We start from the raw sequence: 17,169 nt of genomic DNA, 5'->3' as shown, positions 1-17,169 counted from the left end.
GAGAGACTTTTTATTAAACATCTTCCTGCACGGTTTGGCCATTTTTAAAAAATCTTATTTATTTTTGAGAGAGAGGCAGAGACAGAGCGTGAGCGGGGGAGGGGCAGAGAGAGAGGGAGACACAGAATCCGAAGCAGGCTCCAGGCTCCGAGCGGTCAGCACAGAGCCAGACACGGAGCACGAACCCACAGACCGCGAGATCATGACCTGAGCCGAAGTCGGACGTTTACCCGACTGAGCCACCCCGGTGCCCCATGTCTGACCATTGTGACTACCTCACACACACACAGAAATGTCAAGGGTTGTTCAGAGAACCACACCCTTATTCTGAAGAGTAGATGGCCATTCCTGACAGCATACAGATGTAAATCACAAATCTGGTGGTTATGATTTAGAATGAGGAGATTAGAGGGCTCTTTAGGAAATTAACATTTCCCAAACTGACAGAGCTGGAATAATTCTGAAGCTGCTTTTAATCAGGGCTCCAAGGAGCTTCCTGTTTTGCAATAGTCTGACTCAAGTTGGAGATAGCACTTCCTTTCATATACGTGCTGCCGGCCCTGAAGTGAAAACTTTGTCACGGCTGCCTCTGTCTGCCATCCTAAAGAGCTGCTCTGCCATTTCAGAGGCCGGCTGCCAGCTGAGTGTAAGGACAACTGTGAGATACCCCCGAAAGCAAGACATTAAGGGTGCCCTCTGAGAGGGAGCTAGTACATCAACACGTAATGAATCACAGCAGCAAAGACAGGAAAAACATCACATCAGAGACTGAAGAGCTTTAGGCCCAGGCACAACAGCACTCTGAAAAGGGACTTACCTGGTCAGCCCTGAGGAAACAAAGAAAAAGAAAGGTGTGTGAGCAACCTTCTGGCCGGCAGAAGGTTCTGGGGGGGGATCTAGCTCCACGGACACTAATTCTGTGCCACCGGCAAAGCTCTGCCTTTCTGCAGTGGGACCTCCAGCCGCTCTTAGCCAAATACATTTTCACAACTCATTTCTGATCCTTCACAAGAAACCGACTCACCATTTGGCTTTCTATGGCGGTGCTGCCTACAGGGATGGAACACGCCGGTTATGCCAGCACAAAGCTTTCTGGAATTTTTTTTTTTCCCCCGAGAGAGCTCTCACGGCAAAGGAAGGAATCGGCCCTCGAGAGAGGCCTGCGTGCCGAGGAGGTGAGGGCTCTCAGCCCGTGAAAGCGGAGACCGGCCCCAGGACCGTGGGCAGGGAGGCGCGAAGGCCCCGGGATGCAAATGTCACCCACCTCCCAGTCTCACCAAGCACCAGTCCCATGTAGCTCAAGGTAAGTTAATATGCAATTGGCACGAAAGAAGTAGAAACCCCAACTGTCAACGACCGCCAAGTCCAGCACACCTTTATCAGACAAGGAACTAAACCCCTTCCAGCAGATCTTGATGAGGTACGTGCGATGGCTCCCACGTGACTTTCGGCTGGCTGCGGTGACTCATTCCACGGGTAGCTGCTGTATGACACGAGGCTCCACCCCTCAGGGAATCTGGGCTCCTTTGAAAACTTATCAAAATCCAAGGCCAGAGTCCTGAAATGATCCCTCCCCCTCAGGACCAACGTTCATTTGGCTGGATCACACCTTTCCCAATTCCAGATTCCTTTCTCAGTAGGAAAAGCGCGTCGGCCTCGGCTTTTGCCTCTCTGGATGCCTGGATGGCACAACAGCTCTTTAATTTATTCACCTAGTGAGACTTGCCTATCTCTTGGTGATGAAAGATACCTAATCTGATGCCAAAGCACATAAATCAACGTTCTTTTAACAACAACCAGCCAAAAAAACAAAAACAAAACCTGATGCTAGATCCTTCTTCGACTCACCAGACTGGGAAACTAGGAGATATTGCTACAACAATGGTGGAGGGCTGCCACTTAAAACTCATCTTGTATTTAAAAAAACAAAAATCGTATATGAATCCCTGTCTCTTGTGTTCATGGCCCTCCAATCTAAAGACTGAAAGTGACCTCAAGGGTTTATCTCATTTAGCAACGTAAGACCTCTAGACGGTCTCACAAGCCCCCCTAACATGTACAAACTATCCTAAAGCCACTACTGCGATCTGCTTCAAAGCGTATACCAGACAATCTGATCATCTTAATGCTTTGTCCAAAGGATGGGAAGGGGAAAGGGAAACCGCTCCTGCCACTCGTTCTCAGCCTCAGGACTGAAAAACTTCAAAAGGTCACATGGGATATCTCCCATCATTGATTAGAAGAGATAATCCGTGTTTCTCACAACTGTGGCACTGACAGCACCAACGGTCAGAGGTCAGGTGGCTGGAATATAAATGAGCAGGCCTCAGGCAGAGGTCACTCTTCATGGTTTCCATCTGGTCTCCCCAGGGGCAAAATGGAGGGTGATGTTAGGTTGAACCATATGACCTATAAAAGCAACAATTTCATGTGATTCGACGTAACAAGAAAAAGAAAAGAAAAAGGGACGATTATGGAACATGAGCTCGGGGCCAGGTGCATTGTGAACATCCTCTCCTCCAATGCACGCGCCGCTGACGTCGGGTGGGTCCCACCCCGGCATTTTACAAACAAGGAAATGAAGGCTCGGGGAGGTTAAGTGACCTGCCCAGGGTCACACGCCTTGACAGGGGAAGAGACACACCGTCAAACCCAATCCTCTCTGATTCCACTGCCTCTTACGGTCGCTTTCAAGTCTGTTTCTGTATCTCTCCTGTGGAGTCGGCCCCATTTCCAGGCTACGATACCACCGTGTCTACGCGACCGACCCTCGAGTGTGCTTGGCTGGCTAATGAACGTGGACCTGTTAGAAGACAAGGTGACTTCCCCCTCGGTTTCAACGCGATACTTAGGCGAAGCCCTTCAATAAGGTCTCTTCTGTGATTTCGCAGGGCCTGAAGTACTGAGAGTTGCCCCTAAGAATCCAAATGCCTGATGGCCCCTCCTTAGGAACAAGAGGAAGCCGACAGAGCGGAAGGGGAACTCAACTCCTGAGCTCAACTTCTGCATTGAGGGCATCTCCTTTTTGTCGGCTTGCTTTTTTTTTTTTTTTTCTTTTTTTTCATTGAAGTATAGTTGACATACTAGTTTCGGGTGCGCAAAACAGGGATGCGACATTTATGTCCCTTACTCAGCGGTCCCCCTGACGGTAGGTCTGGTCACCATCTGTCACCGCACAAACTTCTTAGAATATTGTTGGCTGTCTTCCCTACACTGTGGTCTTTGCCGTCATGGCTTATTTATTTAATAACCGAAAGCTTGTACGGCTTAATCCCCTACCCCTACTTTGCCCATTCGTCCCCTGCGACCATCAGCTTGTCCTCTGCGCCTGTGAATCGGTTTCTGTCTTGTTTTGTGTGTTCGTTTGGTTTTTTTCGAGTCCACATGAGTGAAATCACAGGGTATTTGTCTTTGGTCCATCGGCGTTGTCACAGACGGCAACATTTCGTTCTGTTTTATGGCCGAGTCACATGACGCTGTATAAATATACCGCATCTTCTTCATCACTTCATCTTCCCTACCGTGACCATTGTGAGTAAAGCTGCAATAAACATAGGGGTGCATGTATCTTTTTGAATTAGTGTCTCCATTTTCTTCAGGTGAATATTCAGAAGTGGAACTGCTGGACCGTAGGGCAGTTCTATTTTTAATTTCTTGAGGAACCTCCATATTGTTTTCCAGAACTTACAGTCCCATCAACAGTGCAGGAGGGTTCCCTTCTCTCCACATCATCACCAACACTTGATATTTCTGGTCCCTTTTTTTTTTTTTTTTTTTTAAGATTTTGTCTTTAAGTAAGCGCTACACCCAATGTGGGGCTCAAACTTAGAACCCTGAGATCAAGAGTCGCATGCTCTACTGACTGAGCCAGCCAGGCACCCAGATATTTCTTGTCCTTTTGATACTAGCCATCCTGACAAGTATGAAGCAATAGATCTAACTGTGGTTTTGATTTGCATTCCCTGACGATGAGTGATGTTGAGCATCTTTTCATGTGTCTGTTGGCCATCTGGATGTCTTCTTTGGAAAAAATGTCTATTCGGGTCTAGAGGACCTCTTTTTTTTTAATGTTAGAGTGTGTGTGTAAGTGGGGGAGAGGGACAGAGGGACAGACGGAGAGAATCCTAGTCAGGCTCCATGCTCAGCATGGAGTCCGTCCTGGAGCTCGAGCCCATGACCCTGGGAACATGACCTGAGCTGAAATCAAGAGTGGGACGTTCATCCGACTGAGCCACCCAGAGGACCTCTTAAAATGCAAATATTTCTGGGGTGCCTGGGTGGCTCAGTCGGTTAAGCGTCCGATTCTGGATTTCGGCTCCGGTCATGATCTCAGGGTTACGATCTCACGGTCTTGAGGTGGATGGAGCCCCACGTCAGGCTCCACGCTAGGCATGGAGCCTGCTTAAAGACTTTTCTCTCTCTCTCTAAAAAAAAAAAAAAAAAAAAAAAAAAAAAAAAAAAAAAAGCAAATACCCTGGCCCTGAGTAGCCTCAATTCTCTATCAATGAACACCTAACCCGTAATTAACACCCCAGCAGAAAAGGGGGAAGAAAGGCAGATTAGTAAGTTTCCCTCAAGAGGAAGAGCCTGTTTCATCCTTGCTTTATTAAGCTTTCACATACATGATTTTCCACGTCCCAGAAAGCCAGAGAAGAGAGTAGAGCCACACTTTACACAGCAGGAAACTAAGGCTCAGAGAGGTTCAAGAACTTACCCCAGGCCACAGGGATCGCTGAGTGGCCACCAACTAGAGCCTAGTTCTCCTGACTCCCCCTGCTGCCAGGCTGCATGAACATGATGATTCCACGGTTCGCTGATCCAGAGCACCGTCACTAGTAACAACTTCTCCCATTCAGCCTTCTCATAGTCCCTGACAAATTCAACCCCAACCACCCCTGACCTCTCCCCTCACTGAAAGAAGGTATAAAGATACAAAATAGTTTTGAACAGCTGATCTGATGCTTTGAAGAATCTGTCAGTTAGAAGGGGCTACAAGACGATAGGGCCCAAGAGAAAATTCCACTGGACAAGACTACCGTAAAGAATCTGAAAATCATCCAATCTTGTTAACAAAAATTCACTTATATCAGTTGACTACATCTGACTGGAAAGGCTGAAAGTTCCCCTCATTTTTCCTCAGGCATCGGGAAACCTAGCCAACCCTATCTGCCACTGATGTCTTAGTTTTTCACTCTCCATATGGCCAATTACTTTCGTGTCACATAGTTCTTACATACCTGCGTGCGTGTCATTAGCAAGACGGTAAATGGGAAAACTCCCTGAGAAACTGGAAGCGTTATATACATGCAGGCAGGAACACAGGAAGAAATGCTAACGCCATGATTTGTTGAGAGCCCAGTAGATAAAGATACCTAGTATTTCCCAACAGAGTATCTCATTGCATTTCATTATCAAATAATGAGCCAACATTTTCAAATGTTCAAACGCTCGATTTTTTTCAACAGTCATTTTCCCAGGTAAAATTTAGACGCAACCCAAGACAAAATTCCCACTTCGAAGTGAGGTTAGAATTCAGTTTATTCTTGGCTCCGGTTCAAAGTGTTCACTTTGCCTCATCAATGCAATACCTTCCAGAAAACTTACCTTATCCTGTTTGTTGTCAAAATGACTAAAATACCGTAAGGTGCAATTCGGGCTGGCTCCCTCAGGAGGGTCCCATGTCCAGATGACCGTGCAGAGGTTTTCAACAGAAACGCTCAAATTTGTCACAGGCGGCTGAGTTTCTGTTCAAATGAAGCACAAGGAGTACATCTATCAGCACTGGCCGGGGTTTTTAGTGGGTCGTTTGATCCATTCCTCCAAGTCCTAGAGGCCAAGAATAGGATGACTGAGAGAACAACAGCTCCCGGGTATCGAGCCAGGCACCGTTCTAAGTCCTCTCCACATACTAATGCACCGAATCCTCACGACCACCTTACGAGACAGGGACGAGGAGCCTCATCTTGAAGATGAAGTGACCGAGGTCAAGGACACTGAGTCACTTGCCCCATGTCCCCTAGCTCGTCAATGGCAGAGCTGGGATACAACCCAGGAAGTGTGGCTCCGGGGCCACGTTCTTAACTACTTGCTTTAGTGTGGACACAGGGAAGAGTGCAGCCTGAAATTTCTGTTTTCCTCCCGCAGGAATTCGGGGCTCCCTCTGCTCGGGATCTACAGCTCACTCAGTGCAGACACGTCAATCTCGGCAGCTCCGCGGGTGGGTCTCAGCAGCGTGTCTTTAATCGTGCTTGCTAACGTGACCCGGGAACTGTTTTTATAACTTTTCCAAAGAAGTACTGAGAAAGATTTAACAGTGCCTGTCATTCCTCTGAGGTCTGACACTAAACAGCTGGGACTGTAGCTCTGACTAATCTGAAGAGGGAAGAAGAGAGGGAAACTGAACCAGTGTCTTAAAAATGTGTTTCATTTGGAGAAAACCCACCACTGCCTCCACCAAATACTTAGTGACTCTATCGTTTTGGACCCGGCTCTATCACCAGGGAAAAGAGTTTTAAAGCTTCTGCCAAAAACAGGGAAAGACACAGAGTGGGGGAAAGGAAACACCATTTCAAACTTTGCCGAGAGCTTCTGAGACCAGGACTACCAAAATCACCCCCCGGGAACCGGATGACAGAACCTCTCTTCTACCTTCGCCACTTTTCTAGAAATTGAAAATTATTCCAAAATAAAGTTCATTAAACTCATTAAATAAAAAACAATCCCGGGGTGTGTGGATGGCTCAGTCAGTTAAGCGTCTAGCTTCAGCTCAGGTCATGATCTCCCGGTTCGTGGGTTCGAGCCCTGCATCGGGCTCCGCTCCGCACTGGTGGTGAAGAGTCTGCGTGGGATTCTCTCTCTCTCTCCCTCTCTCTCTCTCTCTCTCTGCCCCTTCCCCACTTGCACTCGCGTGCGTTCTCTCTCTCACACACACAAAATAAAATAAACCTTTAAAAAACAATAAAACAAATAAATAAATAAATCCTCCCAAATTGCCCCAAGTTGCAAACTCAGTCCTTATTGATTGCTTACGGGATACCGTTGTCTTTAATTTACCAATCCACAGAGCTCTATTTTATACTCTATGCCAACACACTGGAGTGCACTGGGCCTCTTACATAATCCGTAAATACTTTATGCCGTTACCTTCCTCTTCAACTGAACAAAAGATTCCTTTGGTCCCCAAACATCAGCCCCACAGGCACTACGTAGCTGGCATTTCCCCAAAGGCTCTGGACTCTGGATATTCATTCCCTTTCCCGACTCTTCTACCATCAGTGTTTCCCGCAAGGGTGACCAAAAGGCCCAAGTGTGGGGACGCGCAGCCCGCGGCAGGACCAGCGGAGGCAGAAAATTCCCACTGCGCTGAGTTAAAACCCAGCTAGCGTCCGGAAGCATCGACGGCTCAGGCAACAGTGCTGGCGTCAGGATTCTAAGCAACTACGGGCGAATACAGCGGTTTCATTTTGGCCTCTCTAACGCCACATCAGCACCCGTGAAGACAAATCATTTGTCAGCTCTAGAGCCTCTAATAAGAACTTCGTTCCTCCCGAAGACTACGATCTACTCTAGGCTTATCTGCCATATTCCGCACTTTCCAGAAACACCCGGCAGCAAACTTCCTGACGCTCTACCTTCCTACTCCCACGCAAACATTAAAGCCCCGATAATAAAAAATATTACCTATTTATGGTAATGTAATAACTCACACCTCAATTTTCAAGGCAATTTAAGACCTTTTAGAATCTATTTTTGGGGGTGCCTGGGTGGCTCAGTTGGTTAGGCGCCCGACTCTTGGTTTTGGCTCAGGTCATGATCTTGTGGTTTCGTGGGTTCGAGCCCCGCATCAGGCTCTGCACTGGCAGCACGGACCCTGCTGGGGATTCTCTGTCTCCCTCTCTCTCTGCCTCTACCCCACTCGTGCTGTCTCTCTCGAAATAAATCAATAAACTTTTAAAAAAATCTGTTTTTTAACCTCAGTATTTTAATAGAACAATAGCTTGCACTATTTCCAATCTCTCAGATGGGTTTATTTTTCCCCCCATCTGTTAAGTGTCCTTTAGTCAAATCTTCTAATTGGTTTGCATTTTAGGCTACTTGTGGCTATCTGCCATCCCTTTTTTTTCTCCCTAATGGTTCCTTCCATTTCTCTTGAGGTTTTTCCACTTCCTATACTTTAAAAATACACACACACACACACACACACACACACACACACACACACACTCTCAGTCATCCTGAAACTTAAAATACAATCTCCAACCATTTAAATATATATGGATACATGTGTATGTAGGTATAACACACGGAGATATGTACGTACATAACCGGTGACTGTACTTCTCGTACAGATCTCTAATAGCTCCTCATATGTAAGACATGATATAATTTCAGTACAGCGTAGGATTATGAGCATGGACTCTGGAGCCAGACTGCCTGAGTTCCCATCCCAGCTCTGCTACAGACTGGCTGGCAAGTTCCTTAACCTCTCTGTGCTCCAGGTTTCTCACCTATAGCATGAGGATGATCAAGAATGACCTATCACAAAAGGGCAATTTTGAGGATGAAATGAGTTACTACAGATAAAATGCTCAGAACGGAGGCTGGCACAGAGCAAGTGCTATATAAACGTTAGCAATCTACTTGCTCTCTTTTTGAAGAAACAAAACAGTTCTAAACAGGTGCTTTGGGGGGCGCCTGGGTGGCTCAGTTGGTTAAGTGTCCGACTCTTGATTTCAGCTCAGGTCATGATCCCGGGGTCGTGGGATCGAGCCCCGCGGGCTCCGCAATGAGCGTGGAGCCTGCTTAAGATTCATTCTCCTGCCCTGTGGCCCTCTCCCCCCACTCATGCTCTCCCTCTCTCTCTAAAATAAATAAAATAAAATAAAATAAAATAAAATAAAATAAAATAAAATAAAATAAAATAAAATAAAATAAAATAAAATAAAATAAAATAGCGGCTTTGGGGGGCGCCTGGATGTCTCACCCGGTTAAGCATCTCACTTCGGCTCAGGTCATGATCTCGTGGTTCATGAGTTGGAGCCCCGCGTCAGGCTCTGTGCTGACAGCTCAGAGCCTGGAGCCTGCTTCAGATGCCGTGTCTCCCTCTCTCTCTCTCTGCCCCTCCCCTGCGCACACTCTGTCTCTCTCTTTCAAAAATGATTAAACTTAAAAAAAAAATAGTTGCTTTGGCTGTCTGTGAAAGGGATACGTGCCCACCGCCTGTAAGACAGAACGGGCATTTAATTCCAACCGTTCCTCAGAGGTTGATCACTGGCTTCAGAAAGGGGAATGGGAAGGAGGGACTCAAGTAGCTACCCCCAACTAAACTTCAACCCTCAAGAGAGTCTGTACGGTCACCTCGCACAAGATTCCATTCTACTTAGAAACTGAGACGGTCAATGCTCTAATAGGGCATGTTGCTTAGATAATAGTTTTTGCTCTCTCCTATTCAATCACAGGAGATGGCAGAGGCCTGCATATTTCGGGAAAAGTTAAGGAAATCACAACAGTCATATATGAGTCACCGCCTCCTTCCCTTACATCTACTCAGTCATCAACGTCTGTCCATTTTCTCTTGCAACATCTCTTTTAATCATCCCAATCATACCAATGTGCTCTTCTGGGCCTGCGAGACAGGCTGACACCAGTAAGTCATGGCCCTGGACAGGGGGCATTCACCACGCATCTTTCTTTCTTTTTGTTTAAATCTTATTTCTTTATTTTGAGAGAGAGAGACAGAGACAGAGAGAGAGAGCGCGCATGAGCAGGGGAGGAGCAGAGAGAAGGAGAGAGCAAATCCCGAGCAGGCTTCGCGCTGTCAGCACAGAGCCCGACACGGGGCTCGAACTTGCAAACCGTGAGATCATGACCTGAGCCGAAATCAAGAGTCAGACGCTTAACCGACTGAACCACACGGGCGCCCCCACAACACATCTTTCTGGTGGACAACTTCAACCCTAGAGTCCTGCACAGCTTTACGCTCCAGCGAGTCCTGTCACCCGGTCAAGTCTCCCTGCTTGCTTGTCCTCTGGTGTCATTTCCCTCACGCTGTGCCCCACTCCAGGCCTTCACGGGCAAATGAAACTCTTCTGCCTGGACTGACTTTGCCAACACACCCTCCTGCCAAGCCGGGCTCCTTGCTGCCCACAAGGGAGCACCGTCTCACCCTCATTTCTGGGTCTCCACTCTGGCTATTCTGCCCTGACTGGGAAGAACTTCTCCACCCACTCAAATTCCACCCATCCTGAAGGTCTAGCTCAAGTTTTACCTCTTCCCCACAACTACCAGTCCTCACAGCTTCCCCTCTTCTGAACGCCGACAGTGCCTATTATTTGGGCCACACGGTCTGGCAATTAGAAAGCAAGTCTCCAATATACGATCAATCACTTCAAAACAAATGACCTGTCCATCTGTTCATGGGTCCCAACCAATCCTACCTGCTACTCTGGGAGGTGGCCAGCTCCTCTCCCAGCCAAGGACTCCCCCTCCCTTCTACAGAGGGAGGCACTGAATACAGGGGTCAGGGCATGACCTCTGGAGTCAGGCTGCCCAGATTGGACACCTAGCTCCACTCTACCACCCACAAGGCTTGGAGCAAGACTCTTAGCCTCGCTGTGCCCAGCTACCTTATATCCAAAATGGGACTACCGGCAGCACCTATAGGATAGGTTTTGTGTAAAGATTAAATGAAACAACACAAATGGAAGACTCAGAACGCTGCCTGGCATAAAGAATATTAAACACTATATAAATGCTAGTTGTTGTTATTAAGACATGCCACCATGTGGACTGTCAGACGAAGCAGACTAAATTAAGCTTGTAACCTAATCATTTTATGAACACAGAAGATTAGAGCTGGAAGAGCCCTTAGAACTTACAGGCGAGGCACCTGGGTGGCTCAGTTGGTTGAGCGTCCAACTCTTTTAAAAAAAATTTTTTTTTAATGTTTATTTATTCTTGAGAGAGACAGAGACAGAGTGTGAGCAGGGGTGGGACAGAGAGAGAGGGAGACACAGAATCCAATGCAGGCTCCAGGCTCTGAGCTGCCGGCACAGAGCCCGACACGGGGCTCGAACCCACAGACCATGAGATCGTGGCCTGAGCCGAAGTCAGATGCTTAACTGACTGAGCCACCCAGGCACCCTGAGCGTCTGACTCTTGATACTGGCCCAGGCTGCGATCTCACGGTTCGTGCGATTGAGCCCTGTGTCGAGCTCTGGCTTAACAGCACGGAGCCTGCTTGGGATTCTCTTTCTTTCTTTTTCTTTCTTTCTTTCTCTCTCTCTCTCCCTCCCTCCCTCCCTCCCCCGCACTCTCTGTCTCACTCTCAAAATAAATAATTAAATAAAAAAAAAAGAACTTACAGATGAGAAAACTGCCACACAAGGGAAATGATGAACCCAGAGTCCCACAGGTGGGAGATGTCGGACCACTAAAACTCAAGTCCCCTGCTTCTTTTTTTCTTCACCATATCTCATTGAAATTTTATCAATATTTCTTTTTTTTTTTTTTAAGTCATCTCTATACCCAGCATGGGGCTTGAACTCACAACCCTGAGATCAAGAGTCACATGCTCCACTGATGGAGCCCAGCCAGAGGCCCCGCAATTTTATCAATATTTCTAATGGGAAAAAAGTTTCTGTATTCTAAGTAACCCAAGTTACCAAAGAACTGCTGAGACAAAACTGATTAAGGTGGGGGTTGCCGGTATTGCCTAGAAGGCCAGCTGTTGTTTCAGGTGCGTGTGGGAGGACGCAGGAGGCAGGGTGTTGGAGCAGGACCATGAACATCAGGAGACTAAGGAGACAGGTGACCCTAAATAAGTCCCTTGCCTTCTCCGGATTTCATTTCCCCACAGGATATGGGAATCCGATGTTCCCAACTGAACTACACTCCACGGTTGTCCGCTAACCTACAGAGCTCGGCTCAGTGCTAAACAAGGCAGACGCTTGAATAATTATTAACCGAAAACTTCCAACCTGCCTCCGGCCTCCACTTTAAATGCCACCTTTTCAAGTAAGGCCTTCCCACTTCACCCTGTTTATAATGGCAAACCTCTTCTCCGCTTCGTTTTTCTTTATTGTACTCAGCGCCGTCCCACACACCTGATATGTTACTTTTCCCTCCTCTCTGACTCTGCCAAGAGCCTAGAAGCTGTACAGGGTAGGGGCTGGCTCGGTCTATTTCGCTCACCGCTGCATCCGCAGCCCCGAGAACCCTGGCACGGAGCTGAGTGCATACGTTTTGTTGACCGAATCAATAAGGGGCATCAAGATTTCCTAATCAACGTTTCAACTTGGGTTTCAAAGCACAACACACTGATGGAAATGCAATCAGCAAATTGTGGGTGTTTGTGTCAATATGGTAATAAGACCTCTCCGATGTGGAGCTACTGTGGTCACCCAACGCGCCCAGGAGGCCGCTCAAGCCAGGAGCTGTCCGTGAAAAAGTCATCAGCCCCCAACTTTTCACAGTGTAACTCCGCCGGGCCGATTAACGAAAAGTTGCCACACGGGGTGAGGGCGACGTGCGACCCCTCTGTAGTATCTCTGCAACTCGTCTGTAAGCCGACAATCGTTTCCAAACGTAAAGGTTAGTAAAGAAAACAAAAAGGCATCCACCCGGATGCTGCTCCCGGTTTCCCAACGGATTTCTTGAACGCCGGAGGAGGCGGGGGCCCTCGCGTCTTTTTTCTACGAGGACCGGGGTCTCCAGGAGTTCCCTTCAACTCCCACCGCCTCACTCACAAGGAGCCCCGGCGCGACCCCGGCTCGCCCCGGCCTCGGTCGCCGTCCGCGCGGCTTCCTGGCCCCTCATCCCCTCCCGGACGACCTCGCGGGTCCTGACCCGCCGCCCTCCGACGCCGCGGGCATGTTTCCGTCCGGCGCCCGGGCGCCGGGCTCTTCCCGACGGCGCGAGGGAAGTACGGCGACGAGTCGTCGTCCTGCCCCGCCGCCGCCGCCGCCACCGCCTGCGACCCGGGAACGCCCCGTCGCTCCCGGGTCCCCAACCTCAAACCGGGCGCCGGAGGCTGCGGTCGCCGGGCGTCGTGAGGACCGCCCCCCCCACCCCCCCGCGCCCTCCCTCGCCGCAGCCCTCGACCCCTGTCCGCCGCGACCCCAGCCGCCCCCTCGGCCGCCGCCCCGGGCCCGCGGCCGCACTCACCGGTGGGCGCGGCGCCCCCGCCGCCGCCGCCGCCGCCGGCGCAGAGCAGCAGCGCCCACAGCCCGCAGAGCCGCGCCGGCCGCTCCATGCAGCCCCTCTCCTCGGAGCCCGGCCGGGCTGCGGGCTCGGGCAGTCTCCGCCTCCTTCGCTCCCTCTCCCACTTCCCGGCTCCGCCGCCCTGGAGGCTGGGGGCCGGCGCAGACCGGAAAGGCCGCCCCGCCCACCCGCCGCAGGTAACCCGAGCCGCGAGCCGCGGGCGCGGGCGGAGGGGGCGGGGCGCCGGGGCCCCCGCGCCTCCCGCGCCTCCCGCGCCTCGCGCCTCGCGCCGCACCTGGCCCCGCCGCCGCCCCGCGCCCCCCCGCCCCCCCCCCCACCCCGGAGCCCCGGCTCGGCTCGGGCCGCGCTGAACTTCCTCGACCGCGTCGCGGCCCGGCCCGGCCCGGGCGCCCGCCGGTCCCGCCCTCCCCCCTCCGCGCGCGGGAGGCAGCCCCGGCCGGCGTCGCCGCTCCGTGCGGACGTGCGGGGCCTGGGTCGTGGCGGGGCCGGGACGAGGGCCACCTACGGGAAGCAGCCTCGGCCCGGGAGTCGGGAGGCGCGGCTGCCAATCGTCGGCCTCTGAGCCCTAGTTTCCTAAACTCTGACTCCAGGCTTAGTAATCCCAACCCCACCTCCCACGGTGGACTGGGCTCCAAGTGCACAGCGGGGACTTCGCAGGGGCGTGCTTGGTGAATAGGCCGAAAGGTGTATTGGGAAGCTGGTAACGCATAACGTGGCGTCGGGGTTGGGGGAGAGCAAAAGTTTTCATGTGAAGGACAGTGCCATACTCTGTACAGTTCTTGCATTTTAAAAGCGCACATGCAACTTTCTACATAATTCTTTTTTACCGGTTTAGGCCGAAGGACACACACCGGATACAGAAAGTGGGTGACTATGAAGGTCAATGAGGCTGGGGATGGAGGAAAATGGGAACCCTTGTTACTTTCCTATTGCTGCTGTAACAAATTACCATAAATTTAGTGACTTAGCACAGTTTTATTAGCGTTCTGGAAGTCAGAAGTCTCACCGGGCCAAACTCAAGGCGTGAGCAGAGCTGTGTTCCTTCTGGGGGTTCCGAGAGAGATTCCGGTTTAAAAATTTTTTTTAATGTTTATTTATTTTTGAGAGAGAGAGAGAGAGACCCCGACAAAGCTGAGCGGGGGAAGGGCATAGAGAGAGGGAGACACAGAATCCGATGCAGGCTCCAGGCTCTGAGCTGTCAGCACAGAGCTGGACGCGGGCTCGAACGCACAAATGGAGAGATCACAACTGAGCCACCCGGGCACCCTGAGAGATTCTGTTTTTAGCTTCTAGAGACTTCCCAGTTTCCTTGGTTTGTTGCTGCACCACTCAGGCCACTGCTTTCCTTGTCTCCTCTCCTCTGATTCTGACCCTCCTGCCTCGTTTTTTCATTTATAAAAACCCTTGTGATTAGATTGGACCTACCAGATCATCCCTGATAATCTCCCCGTCTGAAAATCCTTTATTCAATCACATCTACAAAGTCACTTTTGCCTTATAAGGTAACACAGTCACAGTTGCCTGGGACTGGGGCATGGTCATCTTTGGGGAGGGGCATTGTTCTCTCACCACCACCCTCCAAAAGGGTTGCATCTGGATGGATGATGAGACCTACTAACCTAGGTGTATATTCTGGTTGAATTAAGCCAAGGTTGAATTAAGCCAATGTATGCACCTGAGATCTGTTGCAAGAAATACATAGCAATAACAATGCTGATAACACACCTAGTCTAGACCCTACCCAGAAGTCATGGGGATATTTTAACGTATCTGAAACAAAGGCCTTACGCTTAGATTTGTGGCCCTCGAGTTCCATAAATATTTACTGGCCTTTCAGGCCCTGTGGTAGCCACTAATTAAAAACAGGCCCTGCCAAGGAAGAGCTGCAACCGGTGTAGGGGGGGCTATCGTAAAGGCAAAAGCAAGGAACTGTGGGACACAAAGAAGGGGTCGCCCTCTGGGAGAGAAGAGACAAAGGAGGCTTCCAGAAGGCAGGCCTGCCTGCACAGAATCTTGCAATTCTAAGTCTTGCGCTCAAGGTTCAGAGTAAGTCCTTGTGTTATTGAACGACGTAATGTTTAGGAAAACACTCTGTAAGCCATCGAAGCTGGTAGAACTGAGAGATATTACCGTTGTTTCTAAATCCCCCTGCAAATAGGACAGCCACTCTCTAACCTAAGACCCCCCCCATCACCACACACATGCGCTTGTTGACATTTGCTATAAACATTATACAATAAGTTTATAATAACATTTCCAAAGTGATTATGTCATCTGCCTTTTAAGAAGTCTCCACTTGGAACTGGAACCCCTGGACACTGGCTTCGTGCCACCGTGGGCACTGTCTGGCATAGTTTGAGTGCTTAATGAAATGAGCAGTAATGGCAGCAAATGATTAGAAAAATAAGGGTCACAATTTGTCATGAGCCTCCAGAGACGTCCCTGTGACTTAAACATTGTGAGGCAAGAGACAAAGAAAGGGCAGTGGTGTGGCCATAATGGTACTGGCCTGCTGACCACAAATACGAGTGTTCTAGCCAATTCTACTTCCTCTCTACCCTAAACTTGAAGCAATGTTTTTTTTTTAATGGTTTTGGGGGCGCCTGGGTGACTCAGTCGGTTAAGCATCCACCTCTTGGTTTCAGCTCAGGTTATGGTCTCACGGTTTGTGGGTTCGAGCCCCGCATCAGGTTCTGTGCTCACAGTGCGGGGCCTGCTTGGGATTCTCTGCCTCCCTCTCTCTCTGCCCCTCTCCCACTGTCTCTCTCTTTCAAAATAAATAAACATTAAAAAACATTTAAAAAAAATGTTTTGGGGCGCCTGGGTGGCTCAGTCCGTTGAGCCTCTGACTTCAGCTCAGGTCATGACCTCACGGTTCATGGGTTCGAGCCCCATGTCAGGCTCTGTGCTGACAGCTGAGAGCCTGCAGCCTGCTTCAGATTCTGTGTCTCCCTCTTCTCTGCCCCTCCCCTGCTCACGCTCTGTCTCTCAAAAATAAACTTAAAAAAAATCTTTTTTTAATGTTTTGAAGGGGGTGGTGAGGCTTAGGAATGCTGTTTCTTCAACATCAATGTTTTATTTGTAAGTTCTGTGTACTTTTGCTCAAAAAGCATCTTAGACTGAATTAGGCCACTGCTCTGCTCTGCAGGAGGATGAGGACAAGATGAGGACTTTTCAGGAACTGCCACAAACAGCTCTTATTTGGGCTTTGTGTAATCAAAGTCATAATGAAGTCAACATCACGTTTAGCTCTAGTCCTTAATTCTTTGAGCCCTGATGATTCGGCTAATCACCTTTCTTTTCGCCTTGGCCTGACGTGACTGGAGTTCTGGGCTGATCTATGTACCTCGGCCTCTCCAGCTGGCTTTTGGGGTCTTTGCCCTTTTCCCTAAGGCTTTCCCCTTTTTTTGTAAGCGGAGTCAGAAAAGGGCACAGGCCAGGAAATATCTGGGGGGAAAGAATGATGTTCCTCTTGCCACGGTCAGGTCTCCTTCCAGCCCGTTAGAAACGGCCTCCTGAGTTTCTAAAGGACACAGACACCAGCATACATACCAAGGGCTTAGCTACGAATTCTGGCCCCTTAGGTAAAAATCTCACAAAAGGTCTTCCACCTTTTATCAGGCGAAACCCCAACAGATGCTCACAGCCACTGCAGGGCAAAGAAAGAAAGGAAATAGCAAATAGGGAACTTCCCTTCTTCTGACATTAGTGCGCAGGTTCCCAATCAAGGTTGGTTTTTCCTCCCCAGGGGACGATTGGCAATGTCTGGAGATATTTTTGGTGGTCACGCCTTGGGCTGGGGGGGGGAAGGGGGGGGCGTGCTATGGGCGTCTAGTGGGTAGAGGTGAGGGATGCTGCTAAACATCCCTGCCATGCAGGGGACCATCCGCCCCCCCCCCACCAAAAAAAAAAAAAAAAAAAAAGAATTATCCAGTTCGAAATGACAAT

The 17,169-nt window shown here is 49.7% G+C and overlaps 1 protein-coding gene across 1 annotated transcript in view; it reads right to left on the bottom strand.

Annotated features, from left to right (window-relative positions):
- The window catches only part of IL13RA1 (interleukin 13 receptor subunit alpha 1), a 57,614-nt gene extending 44,264 nt beyond the window's left edge, over positions 1-13,350 (bottom strand). Inside the window, exons 1-2 of the mRNA XM_047081866.1 lie at positions 13,165-13,350; positions 5,605-5,744 (exon numbers count right to left, since the gene is read on the bottom strand). Of these exons, the coding sequence (XP_046937822.1) occupies positions 5,605-5,744; positions 13,165-13,252 (228 nt within the window). The 5' untranslated portion in view covers positions 13,253-13,350. The remainder of the gene's footprint in view (positions 1-5,604; positions 5,745-13,164) is intronic.
- Positions 13,351-17,169: the final 3,819 nt, after the last annotated feature.

This window comes from Lynx rufus, unplaced genomic scaffold (genome assembly GCF_022079265.1).
Source record: "Lynx rufus isolate CCGP_SWC_20201006 ecotype Redwood Valley unplaced genomic scaffold, mLynRuf1.p SCAF_19, whole genome shotgun sequence".
NCBI classification, from domain to species: Eukaryota; Metazoa; Chordata; class Mammalia; order Carnivora; family Felidae; genus Lynx; species Lynx rufus.
The sequence above is the reverse complement of the archived record's forward strand: the minus strand, read 5'-3'. Positions and strand labels throughout refer to the sequence as shown.